General features: G+C 56.5%; 2 protein-coding genes across 2 annotated transcripts in view; one reads left to right on the top strand and one right to left on the bottom strand.

Moving 5' to 3' along the window:
* Positions 1-11492, bottom strand: part of TTC5 (tetratricopeptide repeat domain 5) — a 17857-nt gene extending 6365 nt beyond the window's left edge. Inside the window, exons 1-6 of the mRNA XM_078883253.1 lie at positions 11273-11492; positions 7560-7692; positions 4996-5207; positions 3880-4033; positions 2725-2816; positions 1889-1945 (exon numbers count right to left, since the gene is read on the bottom strand). Coding sequence (XP_078739379.1) covers positions 1889-1945; positions 2725-2816; positions 3880-4033; positions 4996-5207; positions 7560-7692; positions 11273-11470 — 846 coding nt within the window. The 5' untranslated portion in view covers positions 11471-11492. The remainder of the gene's footprint in view (positions 1-1888; positions 1946-2724; positions 2817-3879; positions 4034-4995; positions 5208-7559; positions 7693-11272) is intronic.
* A 652-nt stretch (positions 11493-12144) lies between these two features.
* Positions 12145-26458, top strand: DNTTIP2 (deoxynucleotidyltransferase terminal interacting protein 2). Its single transcript, XM_078883390.1, has 7 exons — positions 12145-12623; positions 14124-15400; positions 15830-15923; positions 19076-19168; positions 21319-21483; positions 22776-22885; positions 24807-26458. The coding sequence occupies exons 1-7, from the start codon at positions 12477-12479 to the stop codon at positions 24949-24951; spliced, it is 2031 nt and encodes a 676-aa protein (XP_078739516.1). The 5' UTR covers positions 12145-12476; the 3' UTR covers positions 24952-26458.
* Positions 26459-27369: the final 911 nt, after the last annotated feature.

Below are 27369 nucleotides of genomic sequence, written 5' to 3'. Positions count from 1 at the left end.
CAGTATGTGTGTGTCAGTGTGTGTGTGTCAGTGTGTGTGTGTGTCAGTGTGTGTGTGTCAGTGTGTGTGTCAGTGTGTGTGTCAGTGTGTGTGTGTCAGTGTGTGTGTGTCAGTGTGTGTGTGTGTCAGTGTGTGTGTTACTCATAGTAGTGTAGTGTATAGTAGTGTAGTGTATAGTGTAGTGTATAGTGTAGTGTATAGTGTATAGTAGTGTAGTGTATAGTATAGTGTATAGTAGTGTAGTGTATAGTAGTGTAGTGTATAGTAGTGTATAGTGTAGTGTATAGTAGTGGTGTATAGTAGTATAGTGTAGAGTAGTGTAGTGTAGAGTGTATAGCGTAGTGTATAGTAGTGTAGTGTATAATAGTGTAGTGTATAATAGTGTAGTGTATAGTAGTGTAGTGTATAGTAGTGTAGTGTATAGTAGTGTATAGTGTAGTGTATAGTGTAGTGTATAGTAGTGTAGTGTATAGTAGCGTAGTCTATAGTAGTGTAGTGTATAGTAGTGTAGTGTATAGCGTAGTGTATAGTAGTGTAGTGTATAGTAGTGTAGTGAATAGCGTATTGTATAGCGTAGTGTAGTGTATAGTGTAGTGTATAGTAGTGTAGTGTATAGTAGTGTAGTGTATAGCGTAGTGTATAGTGTAGTGTAGTGTATAGCGTAGTGTATAGTAGTGTAGTGTATAGCGTAGTGTATAGCGTAGTGTAGTGTATAACGTAGTGTATAGTAGTGTAGTGTATAGTAGTGTATAGTGTAGTGTAGAGCGTAGTGTATAGTAGTGTATAGTGTAGTGTATAGTAGTGTAGTGTATAGCGTAGTGTATAGCGTAGTGTAGTGTATAGTGTAGTGTATAGTAGTGTAGTGTATAGTAGTGTATAGTGTAGTGTAGAGCGTAGTGTATAGTAGTGTATAGTGTAGTGTATAGTAGTGTAGTGTATAGCGTAGTGTATAGTAGTGTAGTGTACAGTAGTGTATAGTAGTGTAGTGTATAGTAGTGTAGTGTATAGTGTAGTGTATAGTGTAGTGTATAGTGTATAGTGTAGTGTATAGTGTAGTGTATAGTGTATAGTAGCGTAGTGTATAGTGTAGTGTATATAATGAACGTTGAGACAGACACGGATGTATGTAACTCACGAGGGGTTGACAGGCCGCGTGTCACAGAGCGTGGCACCCCAACCCTCACCCCCCACCCCTCACCACCCCTCACCACCCCTCACCACCCCTCACCACCGCTCGCTACCCCTCACCACCCCTCACCACCCCTCACCACCCCTCACCACCCCTCACCACCCCTCACCACCCCTCACCACCCCTCACCACCGCTCACCACCCCTCACCACCCCTCACCACCCCTCACCACCCCTCACCACCGCTCACCACCCCTCACCACCCCTCACCACCCCTCACCACCCCTCACCACCCCTCACCACCGCTCACCACCCCTCACCACCGCTCACCACCCCTCACCACCCCTCACCACCCCTCACCACCCCTCACCACCCCTCACCACCCCTCACCACCGCTCACCACCCCTCACCACCCCTCACCACCCCTCACCACCCCTCACCACCCCTCACCACCCCTCACCACCGCTCACCACCCCTCACCACCCCTCACCACCCCTCACCACCCCTCACCACCCCTCACCACCCCTCACCACCGCTCACCACCCCTCACCACCGCTCACCACCCCTCACCACCGCTCACCACCCCTCACCACCCCTCACCACCCCTCACCACCCCTCACCACCGCTCACCACCCCTCACCACCCCTCACCACCCCTCACCACCCCTCACCACCCCTCACCACCGCTCGCTACCCCTCACCACCCCTCACCACCGCTCACCACCCCTCACCACCGCTCGCTACCCCTCACCACCGCTCACCGTTGCTCGGTTCAGGTGCAGGTCCGCGTTGCTGCTCGCAGTAGTGTCGACTTTCTCCTGCAAAGGCAGAGACGGAGGGTGGGTGGGTGGGTGGTGGGGTGGGTTGGGTGGGGTGTCTCCGACACGGCCATCGTGAACCCCCTGAGAGAGAGACACCCAGACCCAGGGCTTGAACCCAGCCTCTCAGCGTCTCTGACACGGCCATCGTGAACCCCCTGAGAGAGAGAGAGAGACACCCAGACCCAGGGCTTGAGCCCAGGCTCTCAGTGTCTCCGACACGGCCATCGTGAACCCCCTGGGAGAGAGAGAGACACCCAGACCCAGGGCTTGAGCCCAGGCTCTCAGTGTCTCCGACACGGCCATCGTGAACCCCCTGGGAGAGAGAGAGACACCCAGACCCAGTGCTTGAGCCCAGGCTCTCAGTGTCTCCGACACGGCCATCGTGAACCCCCTGAGAGAGAGACACCCAGACCCAGGGCTCGAACCCAGCCTCTCAGCGTCTCTGACACGGCCATCGTGAACCCCCTGAGAGAGAGAGAGAGACACCCAGACCCAGGGCTTGAGCCCAGGCTCTCAGTGTCTCCGACACGGCCATCGTGAACCCCCTGGGAGAGAGAGAGACACCCAGACCCAGGGCTTGAGCCCAGGCTCTCAGTGTCTCCGACACGGCCATCGTGAACCCCCTGGGAGAGAGAGAGACACCCAGACCCAGGGCTTGAGCCCAGGCTCTCAGTGTCTCCGACACGGCCATAGTGAACCCCCTGGGAGAGAGAGAGACACCCAGACCCAGGGCTCGAACCCAGGCCTCTCCGTGTCTGCGTTGGGCGAGTTCTCACCGCCTGTGCGTAGGCGTTGAGCGACAGCTGCAAGATGCGTGGGTCCTGGGCCGTCACGAAGAAGAGAGAGAAGTACGCGTTGCCCAAGATGTCTGGAGCAGAGCAGACATGACGTCACGTGATGGCATCACATGACAGGACATCACAGCACATCACATAACAGCACACCATCACCACCGCCATCGTCACTACATCACACCGCATGACCCAACTGCAAGCACCGCCACCACCGCCACGGCCGCCTGTGCCAGGCTAGGTGCACCTTGAGGCCGCTACGTGAAGTGCCTGCTGGCAGGAGGAGGTCACGGGACAGACCTAGCAGGTGTCGTGGGTTGACTGCTGTGCCAGGCTAGGTGCAGGAGGAGGAGGTCACGGGACAGACCCAGCAGGTGCCGTGGGTTGACTGCTGTGCCAGGCTAGGTGCAGGAGGAGGAGGTCACGGGACAGACCCAGCAGGTGCCGTGGGTTGACTGCTGTGCCAGGCTAGGTGCAGGAGGATGAGGTCATGATACAGACCCAGCAGGTGCCGTGGGTTGTGGCTGACTGAGATGACCGGTAGATGCACCAGCTGTACCCCCCTACCCGCATCACGACACACTCACCCACCCACCCTCACCACCACCCACCCACCCTCACTGCCACACACCCACCCACTCACCCACCCTCACCACTCACCCACCCTCACTGCCACACACCCACCCTCACCACTCACCCACCCACCCACTCACCCACCACTCACTGACCCACCCTCACCACCACCCACCCACCACCCCACCATCCCCGCCACCCACCACCACCCACCCTCACCACCACCCTCACCACCCACCACCACCCTCACCACCACCCACCCACCCTCCCCCGACCACCCATCCACCCACCCTCATTACCACACCACCCACCACCCTCACCACCACCCACCCTCCCCCCACCACCCCCACCACCAACCCTCCCCCCACCACCCCACCCTCCCCCCACCCACCCTCACCACCACCCACCCACCACCCCACCATCCCCGCCACCCACTACCACCCACCCTCACCACCACCCACCCACCCACCCTCACCCACCCTCCCTCACCCACCCACCCTCACCACCACCCACCCACCCTCACCACCCACCCACCCTCCCCCCACCACCCCCACCACCCACGCTTACACCACGACGTGCCGTCACCGGTGTCCATGGCGACTGCGTCCTTGGCGTGTGCCACGCTGTCCATGACGAGACGCGCCGGGTCCTGGCGCCGCTCCGAGTTCGGCTGCTGCCGCAGCAGCATCGAGAGGCTGCGCAGAGACACCTTGTTCCGGCACTGGGGGAGCGACAGGAGACACAGCGGTGGTGGGGGTCAAGTGTGGTGGTGGTGGTGAAGGTGGTGGTGGTGGTGGTGACGGTGGTGGTGGTGACAGTGGTGGTGACGGTGGTGGTGGTGGTGGTGACAGTGGTGGTGACGGTGGTGGTGGTGGTGGTGACGGTGGTGATGGCAGCAGCAGCATGGAGAGACTGCGCAGAGACACCTTGTTCCGGCACTGGGGGGCAGGGTGGGGGAACACAGCGGTGGTGGTCAAGTGTGGTGGTGAAGTGTGGTGGTGACGGTGGTGGTGGTGGTGGTGGTGACGGTGGTGGTGGTGGTGGCAGCAGCATGGAGAGACTACGCAGAGACACCTTGTTCCGGTACTGGGGGGGTGGAGTGGGGGAACACAGCGGTGGTGATGGTGACGGTGGTGACAGTGGTGGTGACGGTGACGTTGGTGATGGTGGTGGTGAAGTGTGGTGGTGGTGACGGTGGTGGTGGTGAAGTGTGGTGACGGTGACGTTGGTGATGGTGAAGTGTGGTGGTGGTGACGGTGGTGGTGGTGAAGTGTGGTGATGGTGACGGTGGTGGTGGTGGTGACGGTGGTGGTGGTGATGGCAGCAGCAGCATCATTGAGAGACTGCGCAGAGACACCTTGTTCCGGCACTGGGGGGCGACAGGAGACACAGCGGTGATGATGGTGACGGTGGTGACAGTGGTGGTGACGGTGGTGGTGATGGTGATGGTGGTGGTGATGGCAGCAGCAGCATGGAGAGGCTGCGCAGAGACACCTTGTTCCGGCACTGGCGGAGCAACCGGAGACACAGCGGTGGTGGTGGTCAAGTGTGGTGGAGGTGGTGGTGGTGGTGGTGGTCAAGTGTGCTGGAGGTGGTGGTGGTGGTGGTGGTGAAGTGTGGTGGTGGTGGTGGTGGTGACGCTAGACCCGCCGCCCGACCCGGCGCTGTCGTGCGTCCGCTCACGTGAGCCAGCGCCCCCTCGAGGCAGCTGGTGGCGGCGGGCACGTCGCCCTTCTTCCAGTAGACGTCCCCCAGCTCGTTCCAGGCGTCCACCAGTGCCGGACGCAGCTTGACGGCGCGGGACAGCGCCGCCTCCGCCTCCGCCTCGTAGTCCGGCACCACGTTGAGGGCGCGGCCACGCAGGGCCAGGAAGCCCGCACGGTCGCCACACTCAGCTGGGGAGAGGGGGAGAGGGGTAGGGGGGGGGGTAGGAGGGGAGAGGGGTAGGGGGGGAGAGGGATGAGTGACTGAGTGCGTGGTTGAGCGAATGAGTGGATGAGCGAGCGGATGAGTGGATGAGCGAGTGAGTGAGCGAGTGGATGAGTGAGTGGATGAGCGAGTGAGTGGATGAGCGAGTGAGTGGATGAGTGAGTGGATGAGCGAGTGAGTGGATGAGTGAGTGGATGAGCGAGTGAGTGGATGAGCGAGTGAGTGGATGAGTGAGTGAGTGGATGAGTGAGTGGATGAGCGAGTGAGTGGATGAGCGAGTGAGTGGATGAGTGAGTGGATGAGCGAGTGAGTGGATGAGCGAGTGAGTGGATGAGTGAGTGAGTGGATGAGTGAGTGGATGAGCGAGTGAGTGGATGAGCGAGTGAGTGGATGAGTGAGTGGATGAGCGAGTGAGTGGATGAGCGAGTGAGTGGATGAGCGAGTGAGTGGATGAGCGAGTGAGTGGATGAGCGAGTGAGTGGATGAGTGAGTGGATGAGCGAGTGAGTGGATGAGCGAGTGAGTGGATGAGTGAGTGAGTGGATGAGTGAGTGAGTGGATGAGTGAGTGGATGAGCGAGTGAGTGGATGAGCGAGTGAGTGGATGAGCGAGTGAGTGGATGAGTGAGTGGATGAGCGAGTGAGTGGATGAGCGAGTGAGTGGATGAGCGAGTGAGTGGATGAGTGAGTGAGTGGATGAGTGAGTGAGTGGATGAGTGAGTGGATGAGCGAGTGAGTGGATGAGCGAGTGAGTGGATGAGCGAGTGAGTGGATGAGTGAGTGGATGAGCGAGTGAGTGGATGAGCGAGTGAGTGGATGAGCGAGTGAGTGGATGAGCGAGTGAGTGGATGAGTGAGTGAGTGGATGAGTGAGTGGATGAGCGAGTGAGTGGATGAGCGAGTGAGTGGATGAGCGAGTGAGTGGATGAGCGAGTGAGTGGATGAGTGAGTGAGTGGATGAGTGAGTGAGTGGATGAGTGAGTGGATGAGCGAGTGAGTGGATGAGCGAGTGAGTGGATGAGCGAGTGAGTGGATGAGCGAGTGAGTGGATGAGCGAGTGAGTGGATGAGTGAGTGAGTGGACGAGTGAGTGGATGAGCGAGTGAGTGGATGAGCGAGTGAGTGGACGAGTGAGTGGATGAGCGAGTGAGTGGATGAGCGAGTGAGTGGATGAGCGAGTGAGTGGATGAGTGAGTGGATGAGCGAGTGAGTGGATGAGCGAGTGAGTGGATGAGCGAGTGAGTGGATGAGTGAGTGGATGAGCGAGTGAGTGGATGAGTGAGTGAGTGGATGAGTGAGTGAGTGGATGAGTGAGTGAGTGGATGAGTGAGTGAGTGGATGAGTGAGTGAGTGGATGAGTGAGTGAGTGGATGAGTGAGTGGATGAGCGAGTGAGTGGATGAGTGAGTGGATGAGCGAGTGAGTGGATGAGCGAGTGAGTGGATGAGCGAGTGAGTGGATGAGTGAGTGGATGAGCGAGTGAGTGGATGAGTGAGTGGATGAGCGAGTGAGTGGATGAGCGAGTGAGTGGATGAGCGAGTGAGTGGATGAGTGAGTGAGTGGACGAGTGAGTGGATGAGCGAGTGAGTGGATGAGTGAGTGGATGAGCGAGTGAGTGGATGAGCGAGTGAGTGGATGAGCGAGTGAGTGGATGAGTGAGTGAGTGGACGAGTGAGTGGATGAGCGAGTGAGTGGATGAGCGAGTGAGTGGATGAGCGAGTGAGTGGATGAGCGAGTGGATGAGCGAGTGAGTGGATGAGCGAGTGAGTGGATGAGCGAGTGAGTGGATGAGCGAGTGAGTGGATGAGCGAGTGAGTGGATGAGCGAGTGAGTGGATGAGTGAGTGAGTGGATGAGCGAGTGAGTGGATGAGTGAGTGTGTGGCTGAGTGAATGAGTGGATGAGTGAGTGAGTGTGTGGCTGAGTGAATGAGTGGATGAGTGAGTGAGTGGATGAGTGACTGAGTGCGTGGCTGAGTGAATGAGTGGATGAGTGACTGAGTGCGTGGCTGAGTGAATGAGTGGATGAGTGACTGAGTGTGTGGCTGAGTGAATGAGTGGATGAGTGACTGAGTGCGTGGCTGAGTGAATGAGTGGATGAGTGACTGAGTGCGTGGCTGAGTGGATGAGTGACTGAGCGAGTGAATGGATGAGTGAGTCACTGGATGAGTGAGTCACTGGATGAGTGAGTCTCCGAGCGAGCCAGCGAGCGACCGACTGGCCACTGCTGCTGCAAGACACCCCCCCACCACCTCCCACCACCCCCCCACCACCCCCCCCCACCCCCACCACCCCCCCCCACCACCCCCCCCCACCCCGTCGAACCTTCGAGCTCCGCCAGGAGGCGCAGCGCCTCCGCCCTGCGCGACTCCACGCGGCTCCCCTTGAGAGCTGCTTCCTCAAGTCCGTGCTGCTCAAAGTAGCGGTCCCGGAACGCGAACAGGGCCTCCACCACCTCCTGCCACACAGACAAAGGTGCCCCGTGTAGCCTCGGACAGACTAGGGGCAAGTGGCCTGTGAGTTGTAGGGTCTATAGACACACAGACAAAGGTGCCCCGTGTAGCCTCGGACAGACTAGGGGCAAGTGGCCTGTGAGTAGTAGGGTCTATAGACACACAGACAAAGGTGCCCCGTGTAGCCTCGGACAGACTAGGGGCAAGTGGCCTGTGAGTTGTAGGGTCTATAGACACACAGACAAAGGTGTCCCGTGTAGCCTCGGACAGACTAGAGGCAAATGGCCTGAGTAGTAGGGTCTATAGACACACAGACAAAGGTGTCCCGTGTAGCCTCGGACAGACTAGGGGCAAGTGGCCTGAGTAGTAGGGTCTATAGACACACAGACAAAGGTGCCCCGTGTAGCCTCGGACAGACTAGGGGCAAGTGGCCTGTGAGTTGTAGGGTCTATAGACACACAGACAAAGGTGTCCCGTGTAGCCTCGGACAGACTAGAGGCAAGTGGCCTGAGTAGTAGGGTCTATAGACACACAGACAAAGGTGCCCCGTGTAGCCTCGGACAGACTAGGGGCAAGTGGCCTGTGAGTTGTAGGGTCTATAGACACACAGACAAAGGTGTCCCGTGTAGCCTCGGACAGACTAGAGGCAAGTGGCCTGAGTAGTAGGGTCTATAGACACACAGACAAAGGTGTCCCGTGTAGCCTCGGACAGACTAGGGGCAAGTGGCCTGAGTAGTAGGGTCTATAGACACACAGACAAAGGTGCCCCGTGTAGCCTCGGACAGACTAGGGGCAAGTGGCCTGTGAGTAGTAGGGTCTATAGACACACAGACAAAGGTGCCCCGTGTAGCCTCGGACAGACTAGGGGCAAGTGGTCTGTGAGTAGTAGGGTCTATAGACACACAGACAAAGGTGTCCCGTGTAGCCTCGGACAGACTAGGGGCAAGTGGCCTGTGAGTAGTAGGGTCTATAGACACACAGACAAAGGTGTCCCGTGTAGCCTCGGACAGACTAGAGGCAAGTGGCCTGAGTAGTAGGGTCTATAGACACACAGACAAAGGTGTCCCGTGTAGCCTCGGACAGACTAGGGGCAAGTGGCCTGAGTAGTAGGGTCTATAGACACACAGACAAAGGTGCCCCGTGTAGCCTCGGACAGACTAGGGGCAAGTGGCCTGTGAGTTGTAGGGTCTATAGACACACAGACAAAGGTGCCCCGTGTAGCCTCGGACAGACTAGGGGCAAGTGGCCTGTGAGTAGTAGGGTCTATAGACACACAGACAAAGGTGCCCCGTGTAGCCTCGGACAGACTAGGGGCAAGTGGCCTGTGAGTAGTAGGGTCTATAGACACACAGACAAAGGTGCCCCGTGTAGCCTCGGACAGACTAGGGGCAAGTGGCCTGTGAGTAGTAGGGTCTATAGACACACAGACAAAGGTGCCCCGTGTAGCCTCGGACAGACTAGGGGCAAGTGGCCTGTGAGTAGTAGGGTCTATAGACACACAGACAAAGGTGCCCCGTGTAGCCTCGGACAGACTAGGGGCAAGTGGCCTGTGAGTAGTAGGGTCTATAGACACACAGACAAAGGTGCCCCGTGTAGCCTCGGACAGACTAGGGGCAAGTGGCCTGTGAGTAGTAGGGTCTATAGACACACAGACAAAGGTGCCCCGTGTAGCCTCGGACAGACTAGGGGCAAGTGGCCTGTGAGTCGTAGGGTCTATAGACACACAGACAAAGGTGCCCCGTGTAGCCTCGGACAGACTAGGGGCAAGTGGCCTATGAGTAGTAGGGTCTATAGACACACAGACAAAGGTGTCCCGTGTAGCCTCGGACAGACTAGGGGCAAGTGGCCTGTGAGTAGTAGTGGTCTATAGACACACAGACAAAGGTGCCCCGTGTAGCCTCGGACAGACTAGGGGCAAGTGGCCTGTGAGTAGTAGGGTCTATAGACACACAGACAAAGGTGCCCCGTGTAGCCTCGGACAGACTAGGGGCAAGTGGCCTGTGAGTAGTAGGGTCTATAGACACACAGACAAAGGTGTCCCGTGTAGCCTCGGACAGACTAGGGGCAAGTGGCCTGTGAGTAGTAGTGGTCTATAGACACACAGACAAAGGTGCCCCGTGTAGCCTCGGACAGACTAGGGGCAAGTGGCCTGTGAGTAGTAGGGTCTATAGACACACAGACAAAGGTGCCCCGTGTAGCCTCGGACAGACTAGGGGCAAGTGGCCTGTGAGTAGTAGTGGTCTATAGACACACAGACAAAGGTGCCCCGTGTAGCCTCGGACAGACTAGGGGCAAGTGGCCTGTGAGTAGTAGGGTCTATAGACACACAGACAAAGGTGCCCCGTGTAGCCTCGGACAGACTAGGGGCAAGTGGCCTGTGAGTAGTAGTGGTCTATAGACACACAGACAAAGGTGCCCCGTGTAGCCTCGGACAGACTAGGGGCAAGTGGCCTGTGAGTAGTAGGGTCTATAGACACACAGACAAAGGTGCCCCGTGTAGCCTCGGACAGACTAGGGGCAAGTGGCCTGTGAGTAGTAGTGGTCTATAGACACACAGACAAAGGTGCCCCGTGTAGCCTCGGACAGACTAGGGGCAAGTGGCCTGTGAGTAGTAGGGTCTATAGACACACAGACAAAGGTGCCCCGTGTAGCCTCGGACAGACTAGGGGCAAGTGGCCTGTGAGTAGTAGGGTCTATAGACACACAGACAAAGGTGTCCCGTGTAGCCTCGGACAGACTAGGGGCAAGTGGTCTGTGAGTAGTAGGGTCTATAGACACACAGACAAAGGTGCCCCGTGTAGCCTCGGACAGACTAGGGGCAAGTGGCCTGTGAGTAGTAGGGTCTATAGACACACAGACAAAGGTGCCCCGTGTAGCCTCGGACAGACTAGGGGCAAGTGGCCTGTGAGTAGTAGGGTCTATAGACACACAGACAAAGGTGCCCCGTGTAGCCTCGGACAGACTAGGGGCAAGTGGTCTGTGAGTAGTAGGGTCTATAGACACACAGACAAAGGTGCCCCGTGTAGCCTCGGACAGACTAGGGGCAAGTGGCCTGTGAGTAGTAGGGTCTATAGACACACAGACAAAGGTGCCCCGTGTAGCCTCGGACAGACTAGGGGCAAGTGGCCTGTGAGTAGTAGGGTCTATAGACACACAGACAAAGGTGCCCCGTGTAGCCTCGGACAGACTAGGGGCAAGTGGTCTGTGAGTAGTAGGGTCTATAGACACACAGACAAAGGTGCCCCGTGTAGCCTCGGACAGACTAGGGGCAAGTGGCCTGTGAGTAGTAGGGTCTATAGACACACAGACAAAGGTGCCCCGTGTAGCCTCGGACAGACTAGGGGCAAGTGGCCTGTGAGTAGTAGGGTCTATAGACACACAGACAAAGGTGCCCCGTGTAGCCTCGGACAGACTAGGGGCAAGTGGCCTGAGTAGTAGGGTCTATAGACACACAGACAAAGGTGTCCCGTGTAGCCTCGGACAGACTAGGGGCAAGTGGCCTGTGAGTAGCAGCAGCAGTGTCTATAGACACACAGACAAAGGTGCCCCGTGTAGCCTCTAGCAGGGCAATTACGTGGAGCTCACTGTGGCTCTCTGCATCGCAGACTTGTCGCGGGAGTTCTCCCCAGCGGCGGCGGCGTCGCCCGTAGCAACCGCGGAGGCGTCGCCCATGGCAACCGCGGCGGCTGCGTCGCCCATGGCAACCGCGGCGGCGTTGCCCGTGGCAACCGCGGCGGCGGCGTCGTCCGTGGCGACCGCGGCGGCGATGGTCGCTGCCGCCATCGTTATCAGGAGAAAACGGAAGTGACGATTGCGGGGGTAACGGAAGTGGGTACGTGACGTCATGCGGCAGGTAGCTGAGATGTTATTACGTCACGGCAACCGGCGTCGGCCGTTGTTGTCACGGGCGGTGGTGGTGGGGGGGGTAAGGCGGAAGTGACGTTGTTTGGGGAAACGGAAGTGAGGGCGTGACGTCACGCAGCGGCAACTCGACACTGGCGTCATGGCAACGGCGGCGGCCGCCAGGGGACCAACGGCGACTTGTCTCGGGAGGCAGAACGGAAGTGACGATGGCGGGATAACGGAAGTAGGTACGTGACGTCACGTAGCAAGGCAATCAAAAATGTTTACGTCATAGCAACGGCGTCAGCCATTGTTGTCATGGGCAGTGGTGGGGGGGGTAAGGCGGAAATGACGTTTACTGGGGAAACGGAAGTGGGGGCGTGACGTCACGCAGCGGCAATACGACACTGGCGTCATGGTAACGGCGGCGGTCGTCAAGTGATGGTGGGGGATAGGACGGAAGTGACGCGTAGATAGGAAAACGGAAGTGGTGACGTGACGTCACGCAGCGGCAATTAAAAAAGTTGACGCCGTGGTGGAGGGGGGGGGGCATGCGGGGGTCACGGGGGGGTCACGGGGGGGGGGGTAGGGGGGTGGAAAAGGGGGGCGAAAGTGACGTCATCGCGCACTCCTCTCGACCGGAAGCTGGAGACGTGACGTCACGGCGGCGTGAGGGTTCACGACCGGGCGAGGACGGAAGTGACGTCGCCACCGGAAGAAAGTGAAATCACCGCCTGCCCAACAGCCTCGCACGTGGTGGTGGTGCCGCGTGTTGGTGTTGTTGGTGTTGTTGGTGGTGCTGTTGGTGGTGGTGGTAGCCTTGTTGTTGGTGGTGTTGTTGGTGGTGGTGCTGTTGGTGGTGGTGGTGGTAGCCTTGGTGGTGGTGGTGGTGTTGTTGTTGGTGGTGGTGGCGGCGCTGTTGATCTCCCCACGCGGGTCGAGCGCCATGGTGGTCACGCGCGCGCAGTCGCGTGGAGATGGAGCGGCAGGAGGAGATGGAGCAGGAGGAGGAGACGGAGCGGCAGCAGCAGGAGGAGTTGGAGTTGGAGGCGAAGTTGGAGTCGTGGCGGCGGAGACGCCGTCTCGCCACAAGGCGAGTCGAGAGCGTGAATTCGGTGATTTTTGTGCGCGTGCGTACTGTACGTACAGTGCAAGCGACGTGTACTGTACGTAGTGTGTACAGTGCTGACAGTGCGTACTGTACGTGTATTGTATGTGCTTGCACTGTGTGTGTATAGTAGTGTATTGTAGTGTGTAGTGTATAGTAGTGTGTAGTGTAGTGTGTATAGTAATGTAGTGTGTATAGTGTGTGTAGTGTATAGTAGTGTAGTGCGTGTGTAGTGTATAGTGTAGTGTATTGTATAATAGTGTAGTGTATAGTGTATTGTATAATTGTGTAGTGTAGTGCATAATGTAGTAGTGTAGTGTGTAGTGTATAGTGTAGTGTATAGTAGTGTATAGTGTGTGTAGTGTATAGTAGTGTAGTGCGTGTGTAGTGTATAGTGTAGTGTATTGTGTAGTAGTGTATAGTGTAGTGTGTAGTGCATAATGTAGTAGTGTATAGTATAGTGTAGTGTGTAGTAGTGTGTAGTGTAGTGTATAGTAATGTAGTGTGTATAGTGTGTGTAGTGTATAGTAGTGTAGTGCGTGTGTAGTGTATAGTGTAGTGTATTGTGTAGTAGTGTATAGTGTAGTGTAGTGCATAATGTAGTAGTGTATAGTGTAGTGTGTAGTATAGTGTAGTGTGTAGTGTACTGTATAGTGTAGTGTATAGTGTAGTGTATAGTGTAGTGTATAGTAAAGTGTGTAGTGTAAAATGTGTAGTATGTAAGAGTGTAGTGTGTAGTGGATGAATGAGTGAGTGGATGAGTGAGTGGGTGGATGAGTGAGTGGATGAGTGAGTGGGTGAGTGGGTGGATGAGTGAGTGGGTGAATGAGCGAGTGAGTGGGTGGATGGATGAGTGAGTGGGTGAATGAGCGAGTGAGTGGGTGGGTGAATGAGCGAGTGGGTGGATGGATGGATGAGCGAGTGAGTGGGTGGGTGGATGGATGAGTGAGTGGGTGGATGAGTGAGTGGGTGAATGAGCGAGTGAGTGGGTGGGTGGATGAGTGAGTGAGTGGGTGGATGAGTGAGTGGGTGAATGAGCGAGTGAGTGAGTGGGTGGATGAGTGAGTGGGTGGATGAGTGAGTGAGTGAGTGGGTGGATGAGTGAGTGGGTGGATGAGTGAGTGGGTGGATGGATGAGTGAGTGGGTGAATGAGTGAGTGGGTGGATGAGCGAGTGAGTGAGTGGGTGGATGAGCGAGTGAGTGGGTGGGTGGATGAGCGAGTGAGTGGGTGGGTGGATGAGCGAGTGAGTGAGTGGGTGGATGAGTGAGTGGGTGGACGAGTGAGTGAGTGAGTGGACGAGTGAGTGAGTGATTGAACGAGTGAGTGAGTGGGCGAGTGAGTGAGTGAGTGAGCGAGCGGGTGAGTGAGTGGACGAGTGAGTGAGTGGACGGGTGAGCTAGTGGACGGGCGAGCGAGTGGGAGATGGGTACACCAGTTAATGCCCCTCTCCTGCCCCCCCCCCCCATCGTTCCACTCACCGCAGTCGTCCCCCCGTGCCGACCGAGCTGCTTTGGAAGCGGTGGAGGTGAGGGAGGTGAGCAGGGAGGTGAGCAGGGTGGTGAGCAGGGAGGTGAGCAGGGTGGTGAGCAGGGTGGTGAGCAAGGTGGTGAGCAGGGTGGTGAGCAGGGTGGTGAGCAGGGGGGTGAACAGGGGGGTGAGCAGGGGGGTGAGCAGCAAGATGGCGGCAAAGCTCAAAGCCAAGAAACTCCCAGCGAGGACGAAGCCATCGGAGCCCCTCGAAGCCCGTGACGATGATGACGACGGTGACGACGATGGTGATGACGATGATGGTGATGACGATGATGACGATGATGACGGTGATGACGGTGATGATGGTGAGGGGGTGGAGGAGGTGCAGATGAAGACATCGCGGCCAAAGGTCGGGACGTGGAAGGTCAAGAGTTTGAAGGTCAAGGGTGACGATGATGACGACGACGATGATGGTGATGACGATGATGATGGTGATGGTGATGACGACGATGATGATGATGGTGATGATGGTGATGATGGTGATGATGGTGAGGGGGTGGAGGAGGTGCAGATGAAGACATCGCGGCCGAAGGTCGGGACGTGGAAGGTCAAGAGTTTGAAGGTCAAGAGTGACGATGACGACGATGATGGTAATGATGATGGTGATGATGGTGATGATGGTGAGGGGGTGGAGGAGGTGCAAATGAAGACATCGGGGCCGAAGGTCGGGACGCGGAAGGTCAAGAGTTTGAAGGTCAAGGGCGACGACGATGACGACGGTGATGACGACGGTGATGACGACGGTGACGACGACGATGATGATAACGACGATGATGATGACGATGATGATGGTGATGAGGAGGTGCAGAGGAAGACATCGCGGCCGAAGGTCGGGACGCGGAAGAAGGCCAAGGGCTTGAAACTGCTGGGCGACGATGACGACGACGATGATGATTACGACGACGATGATGATAACGATGATAACGACGACGATGACGACGTGGGCCTCACCTCATCGGAGGCCGGAGTTCCCGCCCCCACCGCCGACGACGGCCGCCATGAGGAGCTTGTCGACGCGGAACGAGCGACGTTCGTCATCGACCGCACGCCCGGCCATGGCGGCCGTGGCGGTGACGTCATCGTCGTCGGCGGTGACGTCACCGAGGAGGAGGGGGAGGGGGTGGGGGGGCAGAGGGGGGCGGAGGAGGAGGTGAGGAGGCTGCTGAGGGAGAGGGCGGCCTTCATGAGCACGGGCATGAAGCAGAAGAAGAAGAAGGTCAAGGAGCAGAGGTGAGGGGGGGGAGGGGGGAGGAGGGGGAGAGGAGGGGGGGGAGGAGGGAGGTGAGGGGGGGGAGGAGCAGAGGTGAGGGGGGGGAGGGGGAGGAGGGGGGGGAGGGGGAGAGGAGGGGGGGGGAGGGGGAGAGGAGGGGGGGGGGGAGGGGGAGAGGAGGGGGGGGGGAGGGGGAGGACGGGGGGGGAGGAGCAGGACGGGGGGGGAGGAGCAGAGGTGAGGGGGGGGAGGGGAGGGAGGGGGGGAAGGGGAGAGGAGGGGGGGGAGGAGGGGGGATGAGGGCAGAGGTGAGGGGGGGGAGGGGGAGAGGAGGGGGGGAGGGAGGGGGGAGGGAGGGTGGAGGGGGAGGAGGAGGAGGTGCTTCTCACTATGAGCAGCGACAGTCTGTCACAGGCGACACGGGGATCTGTGTCTGTGTCTGTTCGTAGCCTGGACCCTGGCGTGGAGCTGTTGAAGTATGGAGGATCCTACCTGGGGGCAGCCTACAGCCAACACAGACTGGGCCCGGCACTCACAGACTCGGTGAGTGTCTCTGTGTGTGTGTGTGTGTCTGTGTGTGTCTGTGTGTGTGTCTGTGTGTGTGTCTGTGTGTGTGTGTCTGTGTGTGTGTGTCTGTGTGTGTGTGTCTGTGTGTGTGTGTCTGTGTGTGTGTGTCTGTGTGTGTCTGTGTGTGTGTGCCGGGAAAGGTCCTGGCAAGGATTATTCAACATCGCCTTGCCAGGCACGCTGAGGAGAGGCTTGCGGAGCCCCAATGCGGTTTCAGGAAAGGGCGGTCCTGCACAGATGCCATATTTTCTGTCCGTCTGCTACAGCAGAGGTGTAGGGAATTCCAACAAGACCTGCATCTCTGCTTTATTGACCTGGTCAAGGCCTATGATACCATCAGTAGGACTGGGCTCTGGGTTGTTCTTCGTGCTTTCGGAGTCCCTGACCCTCTGCTCACGATCATTAAGGACCTTCATGATGGTGAGCGGGCCCGGGTAAAACTACGTGGCCGGGAGTCGGAGCCTTTCCCTGTACACCTTGGGGTGCGACAGGGATGTCCTCTGGCTCCCACATTATTTAACATCTATTTCGACTAAGTAGTTCGTGAAGCCTTCAATAGCTGTACCGGGGGAATTTCCATTTGGTACAGATACAATGGAAGAATGATCGATGCCCGGGTGCGATCAAGGGATGGCTCCCTATTGGTCAACCACGTTATGTATGCCGATGATTTGGTAATAGCTGCTCATTCAGAAGAGGAGTTGGAGACGCTGCTGCTGAGACTGGAGCGTGCCACTAAGAGATGGGGCCTTACCATCAGCCCCACCAAAACTAAGCACCTGCCTGGATATTTTGTACCATTGGACACTCCACCCCCACAACTCCCAATCGGTGATGGGGAAGTTGTGGAGAGAGTGGAGAGTTTCCCACACCTGGGCAGTGTGCTTATGACCGGCTCCAGTTTAACAGCAAAGGTCTCACTCCGAATCAGTCAAGCGGCAATATCTTTTCATCGGTTGCGTAACACTGTGTGGAAGCTACCTGGTCTGTCGCTCCGCACGAAGCTTCAGGTCTTCTCGGCCACGGTCATTCCCTCCCTTCTCTACGCTTGCGAAACGTGGACCCCCTTAATGGAGCATCTTCGCCGGTTGGAAACATTTAGGCTGGCCTGCCTACGATCCATCCTGGGTTTAACCAGGCTGGATTGTGTGAGGAGCTCACAAATCCTTGAAAGATCTGGGCAAAGTCCCATCGGTGAGCTCCTCCGGCAGGCAAGGCTGCGTTGGCTGGGTCACGTAGCCCGCATGCCCAGCCACCGCATGCCTAAACAGCTTTTGTTCGGCCGGATCGAGGGGGCTAAACGGGCGCGGCACAGGCTAGAGAGGAGATGGAGTGATGTGATACAGGAGGACTTGGAGCTGAGTGGACTTGCCGATGACTGGTACCAGCGGTGTCAAGATCGGCCTCAGTGGCGGAGGCTCGTGAAGGACGCTACTGGGCAGTTGGAGGCAGTCGCCCTCCAACAACAACGGAGGGCGGAGGAGCGACGCTCACAACAACGAGCGGAGCGCCGGGTGGCTAAAGCACAGCAAGTTGGTACAGTAGGGGGCAAAGGTGGTGCATCAGCCAGTCATCTCGGTCATCTCGGTCAGTCGACCCGTGGCACCTGTTGGGTCTGCCCCGTAACCTGCCAGCGGGCGTTCGACACTTCACGTGGCCTCAAGGTGCACTTGGCCTGGCACAAGCGTCGTGGTGACGTCACCGCCACTTAGTGGCAAATGGCGGTTGTTGTGTGTGTGTGTCTATGTGTGTGTGTGTCTATGTGTGTCTCTGTGTGTGTGTGTCTGTGTGTGTGTCTGTGTGTGTGTCTGTGTGTGTGTGTTTCTGTGTGTGTGTCTGTGTGTGTGTCTGTGTCTGTGTGTGTGTGTGTTTCTGTCTCGCGGTGCCGGACGGGCAACACTGTCGTGGACATTGCTGTGTGGGGAGGACCAATGCCCATTGGCCTCTCCCCTCATGGCGTCTGTGACCACCACAGTGGCTAAACGGGGGCTCTGGACGGGTGCGAGGGGCTGGTAACCCCTCCACCTTCAATTAATTACCGCTAAACCACGAGGGAAAAATATAATTAACAAGCTTGTGCCAGAGGTCCCGGGGGGTCAGGCTTTTATGACGTCTCCTGGCCAAACCCCATTTGGCGGAGCCAGAAGATTGAATCTTCACCCTCGGGGCTCCTCCAGAAACAACGAAAAACCATTGCGGATGGCCACGTGGAATGTTCGAACGCTCACTGCGGAGGAGAGGCTGCCACTCCTCTGTCGGGAGCTGGACCGGTACCGCCTGGATCTCTGTGGCATTCAGGAGGTCCGGTGGACCGGCTCTGGCTCCTGCCACCATGAGGGGTGGACAGTCCTCCACTCGGGGCAGGAGACTGCCAAACAACAGGGAGTGGCTCTTCTTCTGAACAAAAGAATGAAGGGGGCGTGGGAGCGTGGCGGTGAGGTGTGGGAAGCTGTAAGCCCCAGGCTACTTTGGGCTCGCCTTCCCAGGGTTCAGTAGGAGGCTCACTGAGCCAGACTGAGGCTCCCACAGGGTTCAGTAGGAGCCAGACTGAGCCAGACTGAGGCTCCCACAGGGTTCAGTAGGAGCCAGACTGAGCCAGACTGAGGCTCCCACAGGGTTCAGTAGGAGTCTCACTGAGCCAGACTCAGGCTCCCACAGGGTTCAGTAGGAGCCAGACTGAGCCCGACTGAGCCAGACTGAGGCTCCCACAGGGTTTAGTAGGAGTCTCACTGAGCCAGACTAAGGCTCCCACAGGGTTCAGTAGGAGTCTCACTGAGCCAGACTGAGGCTCCTACAGGGTTCAGTAGGACCCAGACTGAGGCACCCACAGGGTTCAGTAGGAGTCTCACTGAGCCAGACTGAGGCTCCCACAGGGTTCAGTAGGAGCCAGACTGAGGCACCCACAGGGTTCAGTAGGAGTCTCACTGAGCCAGACTCAGGCTCCCACAGGGTTCAGTAGGAGCCAGACTGAGGCACCCACAGGGTTCAGTAGGAGTCTCACTGAGCCAGACTCAGGCTCCCACAGGGTTCAGTGGAAGTCTCACTGAGCCAGACTGAGGCTCCCACAGGGTTGAATAGGAGCCAGACTGAGCCACACTGAGCCTGACCGAGGCTCGCTGTCCCTGCAGTTGTTGTCTCACAGCATCTTGGCCGGCGGAGTGGAGAAGCGTCCGTCGCTGCCGATGGCGGCCGGGGAGCGGCAAGCGAAGAAGAAGCGGAGGGTGAGCACACGCACACACGCACACACGCACACATACACACATACACACGCGCACACACGCACACACGCACACGCACACACGCACACATACACACGCACACGCACACACGCACACACGCACACACGCACACGCACACACGCACACGCGCACACGCGCACACGCGCACACACGCACACGCGCACACGCGCACACGCGCACACGCGCGCACACGCGCACACGCGCACACGCGCACACGCGCACACGCGCACACGCACACACGCACACATATACACATATACACATATACACATACACACATATATACATACATATATACACACACACACACATACACACATATACACATATACACGCACACATACACACATACACACATATATACACATACATATATACACACACACACACATACACACATATATACAGTTACACACATACACATACACACATACACACAGTCACACACACACCTACACAACAACAACCGCCATTCGCCACTAAGTGGCGGTGACGTCACCACGACGCTTGTGCCAGGCCATGTGCACCCTGAGGCCACGTGAAGTGTCGAACGCCCGCTGACAGGAGGTCACGGGGCAGACCCAGGTGCCACACCTACACACACGTGTGTATGCAGGTATGCGTGTAGGTGTACGTGTGTATGTAGGTATGGCCTGGCACAAGCGTCGTGGTGACGTCACCGCCACTTAGTGGTGAATGGCGGTTGTTGTTGTTGTTGTAGGTTTGCGTGTGCACCCCAACTACGCCCCACTCATCTTCTTGGTTCTTTCTGTCGTGGCTGTGACGGTTCCACCTGAAGACGGAGGCTTGTGTTGCCTCCGAAACGTCGTGATTTTTTAAATTTGTTTTATTTAACTTTTATTAATTTAAATGTTTTACCTACATGGTGACTTTACCGAAAAAAACCTCAGAGTATTCACTATACAATCACGATACTAAATTTCGATTTAAAGCTTCTTTCGTGACTGCAGGGATTCATCTTCTTGGTTCTTTCGGTAAAGTCACGCGACTATTTGCGGCAGTGGAAAAACACCACCGATTGCAAACCGTGCTGGCCTGGTTCTGATGCGGCAGTGGAAAAACACCACCGATTGCAAACCGTGCTGGCCTGGTTCTGATGCGGCAGTGGAAAAACACCACCGCTTGCAAACCGTGCTGGCCTGGTTCTGATGCGGCAGTGGAAAAACACCACCCGCTTGTAAACCGTGCTGGCCTGGTTCTGATGCGGCAGTGGAAAAACACCACCGCTTGCAAACCGTGCTGGCCTGGTTCTGATGCGGCAGTGGAAAAACACCACCGCTTGTAACCGTGCTGGCCTGGTTCTGATGCGGCAGTGGAAAAACACCACCCGCTTGTAAACCGTGCTGGCCTGGTTCTGATGCGGCAGTGGAAAAACACCACCGCTTGTAACCGTGCTGGCCTGGTTCTGATGCGGCAGTGGAAAAACACCACCGCTTGCAAACCGTGCTGGCCTGGTTCTGATGCGGCAGTGGAAAAACACCACCGCTTGCAAACCGTGCTGGCCTGGTTCTGATGCGGCAGTGGAAAAACACCACCCGCTTGTAAACCGTGCTGGCCTGGTTCTGATGCGGCAGTGGAAAAACACCACCGCTTGTAACCGTGCTGGCCTGGTTCTGATGCAGCAGTGGAAAAACACCACCGCTTGCAAACCGTGCTGGCCTGGTTCTGATGCAGCAGTGGAAAAACACCACCGCTTGCAAACCGTGCTGGCCTGGTTCTGATGCGGCAGTGGAAAAACACCACCCGCTTGTAAACCGTGCTGGCCTGGTTCTGATGCGGCAGTGGAAAAACACCACCCGCTTGTAAACCGTGCTGGCCTGGTTCTGATGCGGCAGTGGAAAAACACCACCGCTTGTAAACCGTGCTGGCCTGGTTCTGATGCGGCAGTGGAAAAACACCACCGCTTGTAACCGTGCTGGCCTGGTTCTATTTGGGGCAGTGGAAAAACACCACCGCTTGCAAACCGTGCTGGCCTGGTTCTGATGCAGCAGTGGAAAAACACCACCGCTTGCAAACCGTGCTGGCCTGGTTCTGATGCGGCAGTGGAAAAACACCACCAAGAAGATGAATTACGATACTATACTACGCCCCGCTCCCCTCCCTCCTCGCAGGAGCTGCGCCAGGCAACGGCGGGCGCCGGCTGGTTCGGCATGACGGCGCCGGAGGTGACACCCGAGGTGGCGCAGGGCTTCACGGCTCTCCGTCTGCGCGGGGCAGCGGACGCCAAACGCTTCTACAAGAAGGCCGACCGCGAGGGCGCGCCCACTCACTTCCAGGTGAACTCGGCAGGGCGAGCGTGCGACTGTGTCTGTGTGTCTGTGTGTGGGTGTGAGTGTGACTGTGTGTGTGTGTGTGACTGTGTGTGACTGTGTGTGTGTGTGTGACTGTGTGTGACTGTGTGTGTGTGTCTGTGTGTGTGTGTGTAACTGTGTGTGTCTGTGACTGTGTGTGTGTGTCTGTGTGTGACTGTGTGTGTGTCTGTGTATGACTGTGTGTGTGTGTGTCTGTGTGTGTGTCTGTGTGTGTCTGTGTGTGTCTGTGTGTGTGTCCATGTCTGTGTGTGTCTGTGTGTGTGTAGTGGGGAGCGGTGGTGTAGCGGTTAGCGCGCTGCGCTACGAACCTGGCGACCTGGGTTCGATTCCCGCTCACGGCCAACACCCAGTGACGATTATCTAAACCGGTCCTGGGCCTCCCCTAGGTCGACTCAGCCTCATGAGTACCTGGTGCGATGTGAAAACATCGCCGCTAGGGAGACAAAGGCGGCCGGGCGTGGTGCTGGCCACCCACCCCCTCGTGTGCCGTGCAGGCCTTTATAGGTGCTCGCTAACAGCACTTGCCCCTACAGTCTGTTAAGGCTAAATGGGGGATCTTTGTCTTTGTAGTGGTTAGGGGGAACGGTAGTGTAGTGGTTAGCGCGCTGCGCTACGAACCCGGCGACCCGGGTTCGATTCCCGCTCACGGCAAACACCAGTGACGATTATCTGAACCGGTCCTGGGCCTCCCCTAGGTCGACTTGGCCTCAAATGAGTACCTGGTGCGGTGCGTAAACATCGCCACTGGGGAGACAAAGGCGGTCGGGCGTGGTGCTGGCCACCCACCCCCTCGTGTGCCGTTCCGGCCTTCATAGGTGCTCGCTAACAGCACTTGCCCCTACAGTCTGTTAAGGCTATACGGGGGATCTTTGTGTGATCTTTGTGTAGTGGTTAAACACACACATGGCCTGGTTCTATTTGGGGCAGTGGAAAAACACCACCCGCTTGCAAACCGTGCTGGCCTGGTTCTATTTGGGGCAGTGGAAAAACACCACCGCTTGCAAACCGTGCTGGCCTGGTTCTGATGAGGCAGTGGAAAAACACCACCGCTTGCAAACCGTGCTGGCCTGGTTCTGATGAGGCAGTGGAAAAACTTATTTTTTTACTTTTTTTTTTTAACCGTGAACCGTGTTTGCGTTGGTCACCACCCCCGTGTCCCACCCCCCCCCTCCGTGTCCCACCCCCCCATCCGTGTCCCACCCCCCCATCCGTGTCCCACCCCCTCCTCCCCTCCGTGTCCCACCCCCCCCCCCCAGCTGGCACGGGTGGTGGACAACCCGATCGACTTCTTCCACGCGAGGGTCCCGCGTCGCCAGCGCAAGCGCACGCTGGTGGAGGAGCTGCTGGCGGACGCCACGCTGCGCAGGTGGGGAGGCCGGTGGTGACGGTGGTGGTGGTGGTAGTGACGGTGGTGGTGACGGTGGTGGTGGTGACGGTGGTGGTGGTGGTGGTGGTGACGGTGGTGGTGGTGGTGGTGATGGTGCTCACCACCCACCCCCTCGTGTGTGCCACAGTGCCAGTGGCCTTCATCGCCGCTGCTGCTGCTACTCGCTATGAAACAGCACTTGCCCCTACAGCCCGTTAAGGCTATACGGGGGATCTGTGTGTGTGTGTATTGGGTTCAATTGAGTCACAGACGACGTAGACTTTGAGTCCAACACATTTATTCAAGTCCAACACTCGGGGGGGGGGGGGGGGGGCGGGTAACTTTCCCCTCAACAGAATGACAACCTGTGGTCGTGACCACCAGGCTAGTAGCTTCTTGGTTCTTTCGGTAAAGTCACGTAGAAGGGAAATAATAAAATAAATAATAACATAACATCATAAAATACAAAAATAAAACATAATAAAATACAATTCTCAAACATAATAAAATACAATTGTGAGAATTGTATTTTATTTCGATTAAAAGCTTTCGTGACTGCAGGGATTCATCTTCTTGGTGCTTTCGGTAAAGTCACGTAGAAGGGAAATAATAAAATAAATAATAATATAACATCATAAAATACAAAAATAAAACATAATAAAATACAATTCTCAAACATAATAAAATACAATTGTGAGAATTGTATTTTATTTCGATTAAAAGCTTTCGTGACTGCAGGGATTCATCTTCTTGGTGCTTTCGGTAAAGTCACGTAGAAGGGAAATAATAAAATAATAAAAATCAAACATTATAAAATACAATTCTCACGACGTTTCGGCCACAACGCAAGCAGCCGTCCTCAGGTGAAGAACAGGTCTGTCGGAAAGACAGCGTCTCATTCAGAAGAACAGGTCTGTCGGAAAGACAGCGTCTCTATCATAAGAACAGGTCTGTCGGAAAGACAGCGTCTCGTTCAGATGCTGCCTTTCCGACAGACCTGTTCTTCACCTGAGGACGGCTGCTTGCGTTGTGGCCGAAACGTCGTGATAATTATTTTGTTATGTTTTATTTGTATTATTTCCCTTCTACGTGACTTTACCGAAAGAACCTAGAAGATTATTGTATTATGTAATGTTTTATTTGTATTATTTCCCTTCTACGTGATGACTTTACCGAAAGAACCAAGAAGATGAATCCCTGCAGTCACGAAAGCTTTAAATCACCAGGCTAGTAGCTGCACTACTTCCAACTTAACTGCTACTACAGCTCCAGGTCTACGTGTTGGAGACCCGTCGAACGTAGATCCTCGACGAAGCGTTTCTTCCCAGATGAACTGCAAACCCCCCAGGAATCTCCTGGGGCAAACCCGTCTCGTATCCTCTTCCAGAATCCTCTAGAAGGATCTGGGTTCCAACCAGGTGACGGTGGCCAGCCCCCAGAGGTCGCAAACGGGTTTTGATTCCTTACCCGTACCCGGCCGCACCAGGGTCGCAAACGGGTACCCGTACCCGGCCGTATCCGTACCCTACCTGTACCCGGCCGGGTATCGGGTAGGGTACGGGTATCGGGTACTCGGTTGCGACCTCTGCCAGCCCCTCTTCGTAGACGTGACCGGTCACGTGTCCTTCCCGGGTCAACCGGAGTTGCCACAGCCTTAGAGTAACCTCATCCCTCGACGACACCCACACACACACACCCTCTCCTGTAGGGGTTGGCACTGCACTACATGTGTGCAAGTGCTGCTCGCTACTAACAGCACTTGCCCCGACAATCTGCTGGGGCTACACGGGGGATCTTTGTCTCTGTGTGTGTGTATACAAGTGCTGCTGCTGCTACTACCAGCACTTGCCCCGACAATCTGCTGGGGCTACACGGGGGATCTTTGTCTCTGTGTCTGTGTGTGTGTGTGTGCCCCTGGCAGCTATGCTAAGCGCAAGGTGCAGGAGATCGTGGCGCTGAGGGCAGCTGGGAGGGGAGGGCGCAAGGGCGGAGGGCAGAGGAAGCGGCAGCAGCAGCAGCAGCAGCGCAAGCAGGAGAAGAAGCAGCGCAAACAGAAATCTACATGAGCGGAGCTCGCTCACTCAGTCACCCACTCAGTCAATCAGTCAGTCAGTCACTCAGTCGCTCACCCAGTCACTCACTCAGTCACCATCTCAGTCACTCAGTCACTCACCCAGTCACTCACCCATTCACCCACTCCGTCACTCACTCACTATCTCACTCAGTCACCCAGTCACTCACCCACTCAGTCACTCACTCAGTCACTGTCACTCACCCAGTCAGTCAGTCACCCATTCACCCAGTCACCCACCCACTCAGTCAGTCACACACCCAGTCACCAACCTACTCACTCATTCACCCACTCACCAACCCACACACCCACTCACCAACCCACACACCCACGCACCAACCCACACACTCACTCACACACTCAGTCACTCACTCTTTGGATGGCCTTCATCCAGCAGTTGGTCGACGATTATTGATCAAATAAAATTGAACGAACTCCAAACACTCCCCACATTGTGGCTCGGGCAGTGCCACGTGAGCCAGGCGACTCGCTGGGGGGGGGTGGGGCCAGTCCCCGTTGTGACGCTGAGCCAGGTGGCTCACTCAGTCACTCACCCAGTCACTCACCCAGTCACTGTCACTCAGTCACTCACTCAGTCAATCACTCAGTCACCCAGTCACCCACCCACTCACTCACCCACTCACCAACCCACTCACTCATTCACCCACTCACTCATTCACCCACTCACCAACCCACTCACTAAGTCACCCACTCACCAACCCACCCACCCACTCACCAACCCACCCACCCACTCACCAACCCACACACCCACTCATTCACCCACTCACCAACCCACACACTCACTCATTCACCCACTCACCAACCCACACATTCACCCACTCACCAACCCACCCACCCACTCACCAACCCACACACCCACTCATTCACCCACTCACCAACCCACACATTCACCCACTCACCAACCCACACATTCACCCACTCACCAACCCACACACCCACTCACCAACCCACACACTCACCAACCCACACATTCACCCACTCACCAACCCACACACCCACTCACCAACCCACACACTCACTCATTCACCCACTCACCAACCCACACATTCACCCACTCACCAACCCACACATTCACCCACTCACCAACCCACACACTCACTCACTCAGTCACCGTGCCAGTCCCTGTTGGGACGCTGGGAACACCGCCAACGCTTCGCTGGCTGATGGCATCGCATGCATGAGACGCGCCTCGAGGAGCAGTTCAACTTTCAAGTTCAAGTATTTGGTGTAGCCCTGTGAGCCATTCGGCTCTTGAATCGGGTGCAACCGCAACAAACAACAAAACAAAAACATGAACAAGGAAACATCTTAAAGTGAATATGTGACTGAGTGCAAACAGAAAATCCAAGAAAAGACAGAATAATGTTGCAGGGACTGCCCCAGAACCGTGAATGTCGCTCCCAAGTCCTTCTTGACATACTCTGTGGTTCTTTTGTAAAGTCGCGTCGAGATCAAATAAAATCACGACGTTTTGAACGAAACACGAGTGAGTTGGTGGGTGAGTGTGTGGGTGGATGAGTTGGTGGGTGGGTGGATGAGTTGGTGGGTGGGAGAGTGGGTGAGTGTGTGAATAGGTGGGTGAGTGTGTGGGTGGATGAGTTGGTGGGTGGGTGAGTGAGTGGGTGGGCGAGTGAGTGGGTGGGTGGGTGAGTTGGTGGGTGAGTAAGTGGGTGAGTGAGTGAGTAGGTGAGTGAGTGACACGGGCTAGAGAAGAGATGGAGTGATGTGGTACAGGAGGATGTGGAGCTGATGTTAACTTCCCGATGACCGGTAACCAGCGTCAAGATCGGCCTCTGTGGAGGAGGCTCGTGAAGGACGCTGCTACTGGGCAGTGCCAGGCTAGGTGCACAGTGAGGCTACTGTGCAGTTGGAGGCAGCCGCCCCTCCAGCAGCAACAGCGGAGGGCAGAGGAGCGACGCTCACAACAACGAGCGGAGCGCCGGGTGGATAAAACGCAGCGAGTTAGCACAGTAGGGGGCACAGGTGGTGATGCATCTGTAGTGACTGTCAATGCCATGGCAGGGTGGGTGAGTGGGTGAGTGGGTGGATGAGTGAGTGAGTGGGTGAGTAAGTGAGTGGGTGGGTGAGTAAGTGAGTGGCTGGTGGGTGAGTGGGTGGGTGAGTGGATGAGTGGGTGAATAAGTGAGTGGGTGAGTAAGTGGGTGGGTGAGTAAGTGGGTGGGTGAGTGGGTGGATAAGTGGGTGGGTGGATGAGTGGGTGAGTGTGTGGGTAGGTGAGTGGGTGGGTGGATGAGTGGGTGGGTGAATGAGTGGGTGGGTGAGTGTGTGGGTAAGTGGGTGAGTAAGTGGGTGAGTGGGTGGGTGAGTGGGTGGATGAGTGGGTGGGTGAGTGGGTGGATGAGTGGGTGAGTGTGTGGGGGTGGGTGAGTGA

The sequence above is a fragment of the Lampetra fluviatilis genome, chromosome 70, assembly GCF_964198595.1.
Source record: "Lampetra fluviatilis chromosome 70, kcLamFluv1.1, whole genome shotgun sequence".
Lineage (NCBI taxonomy): Eukaryota > Metazoa > Chordata > Hyperoartia > Petromyzontiformes > Petromyzontidae > Lampetra > Lampetra fluviatilis.
Note: the sequence above shows the minus strand (reverse complement) of the source record. Positions and strands in the feature narration are given on the sequence as shown.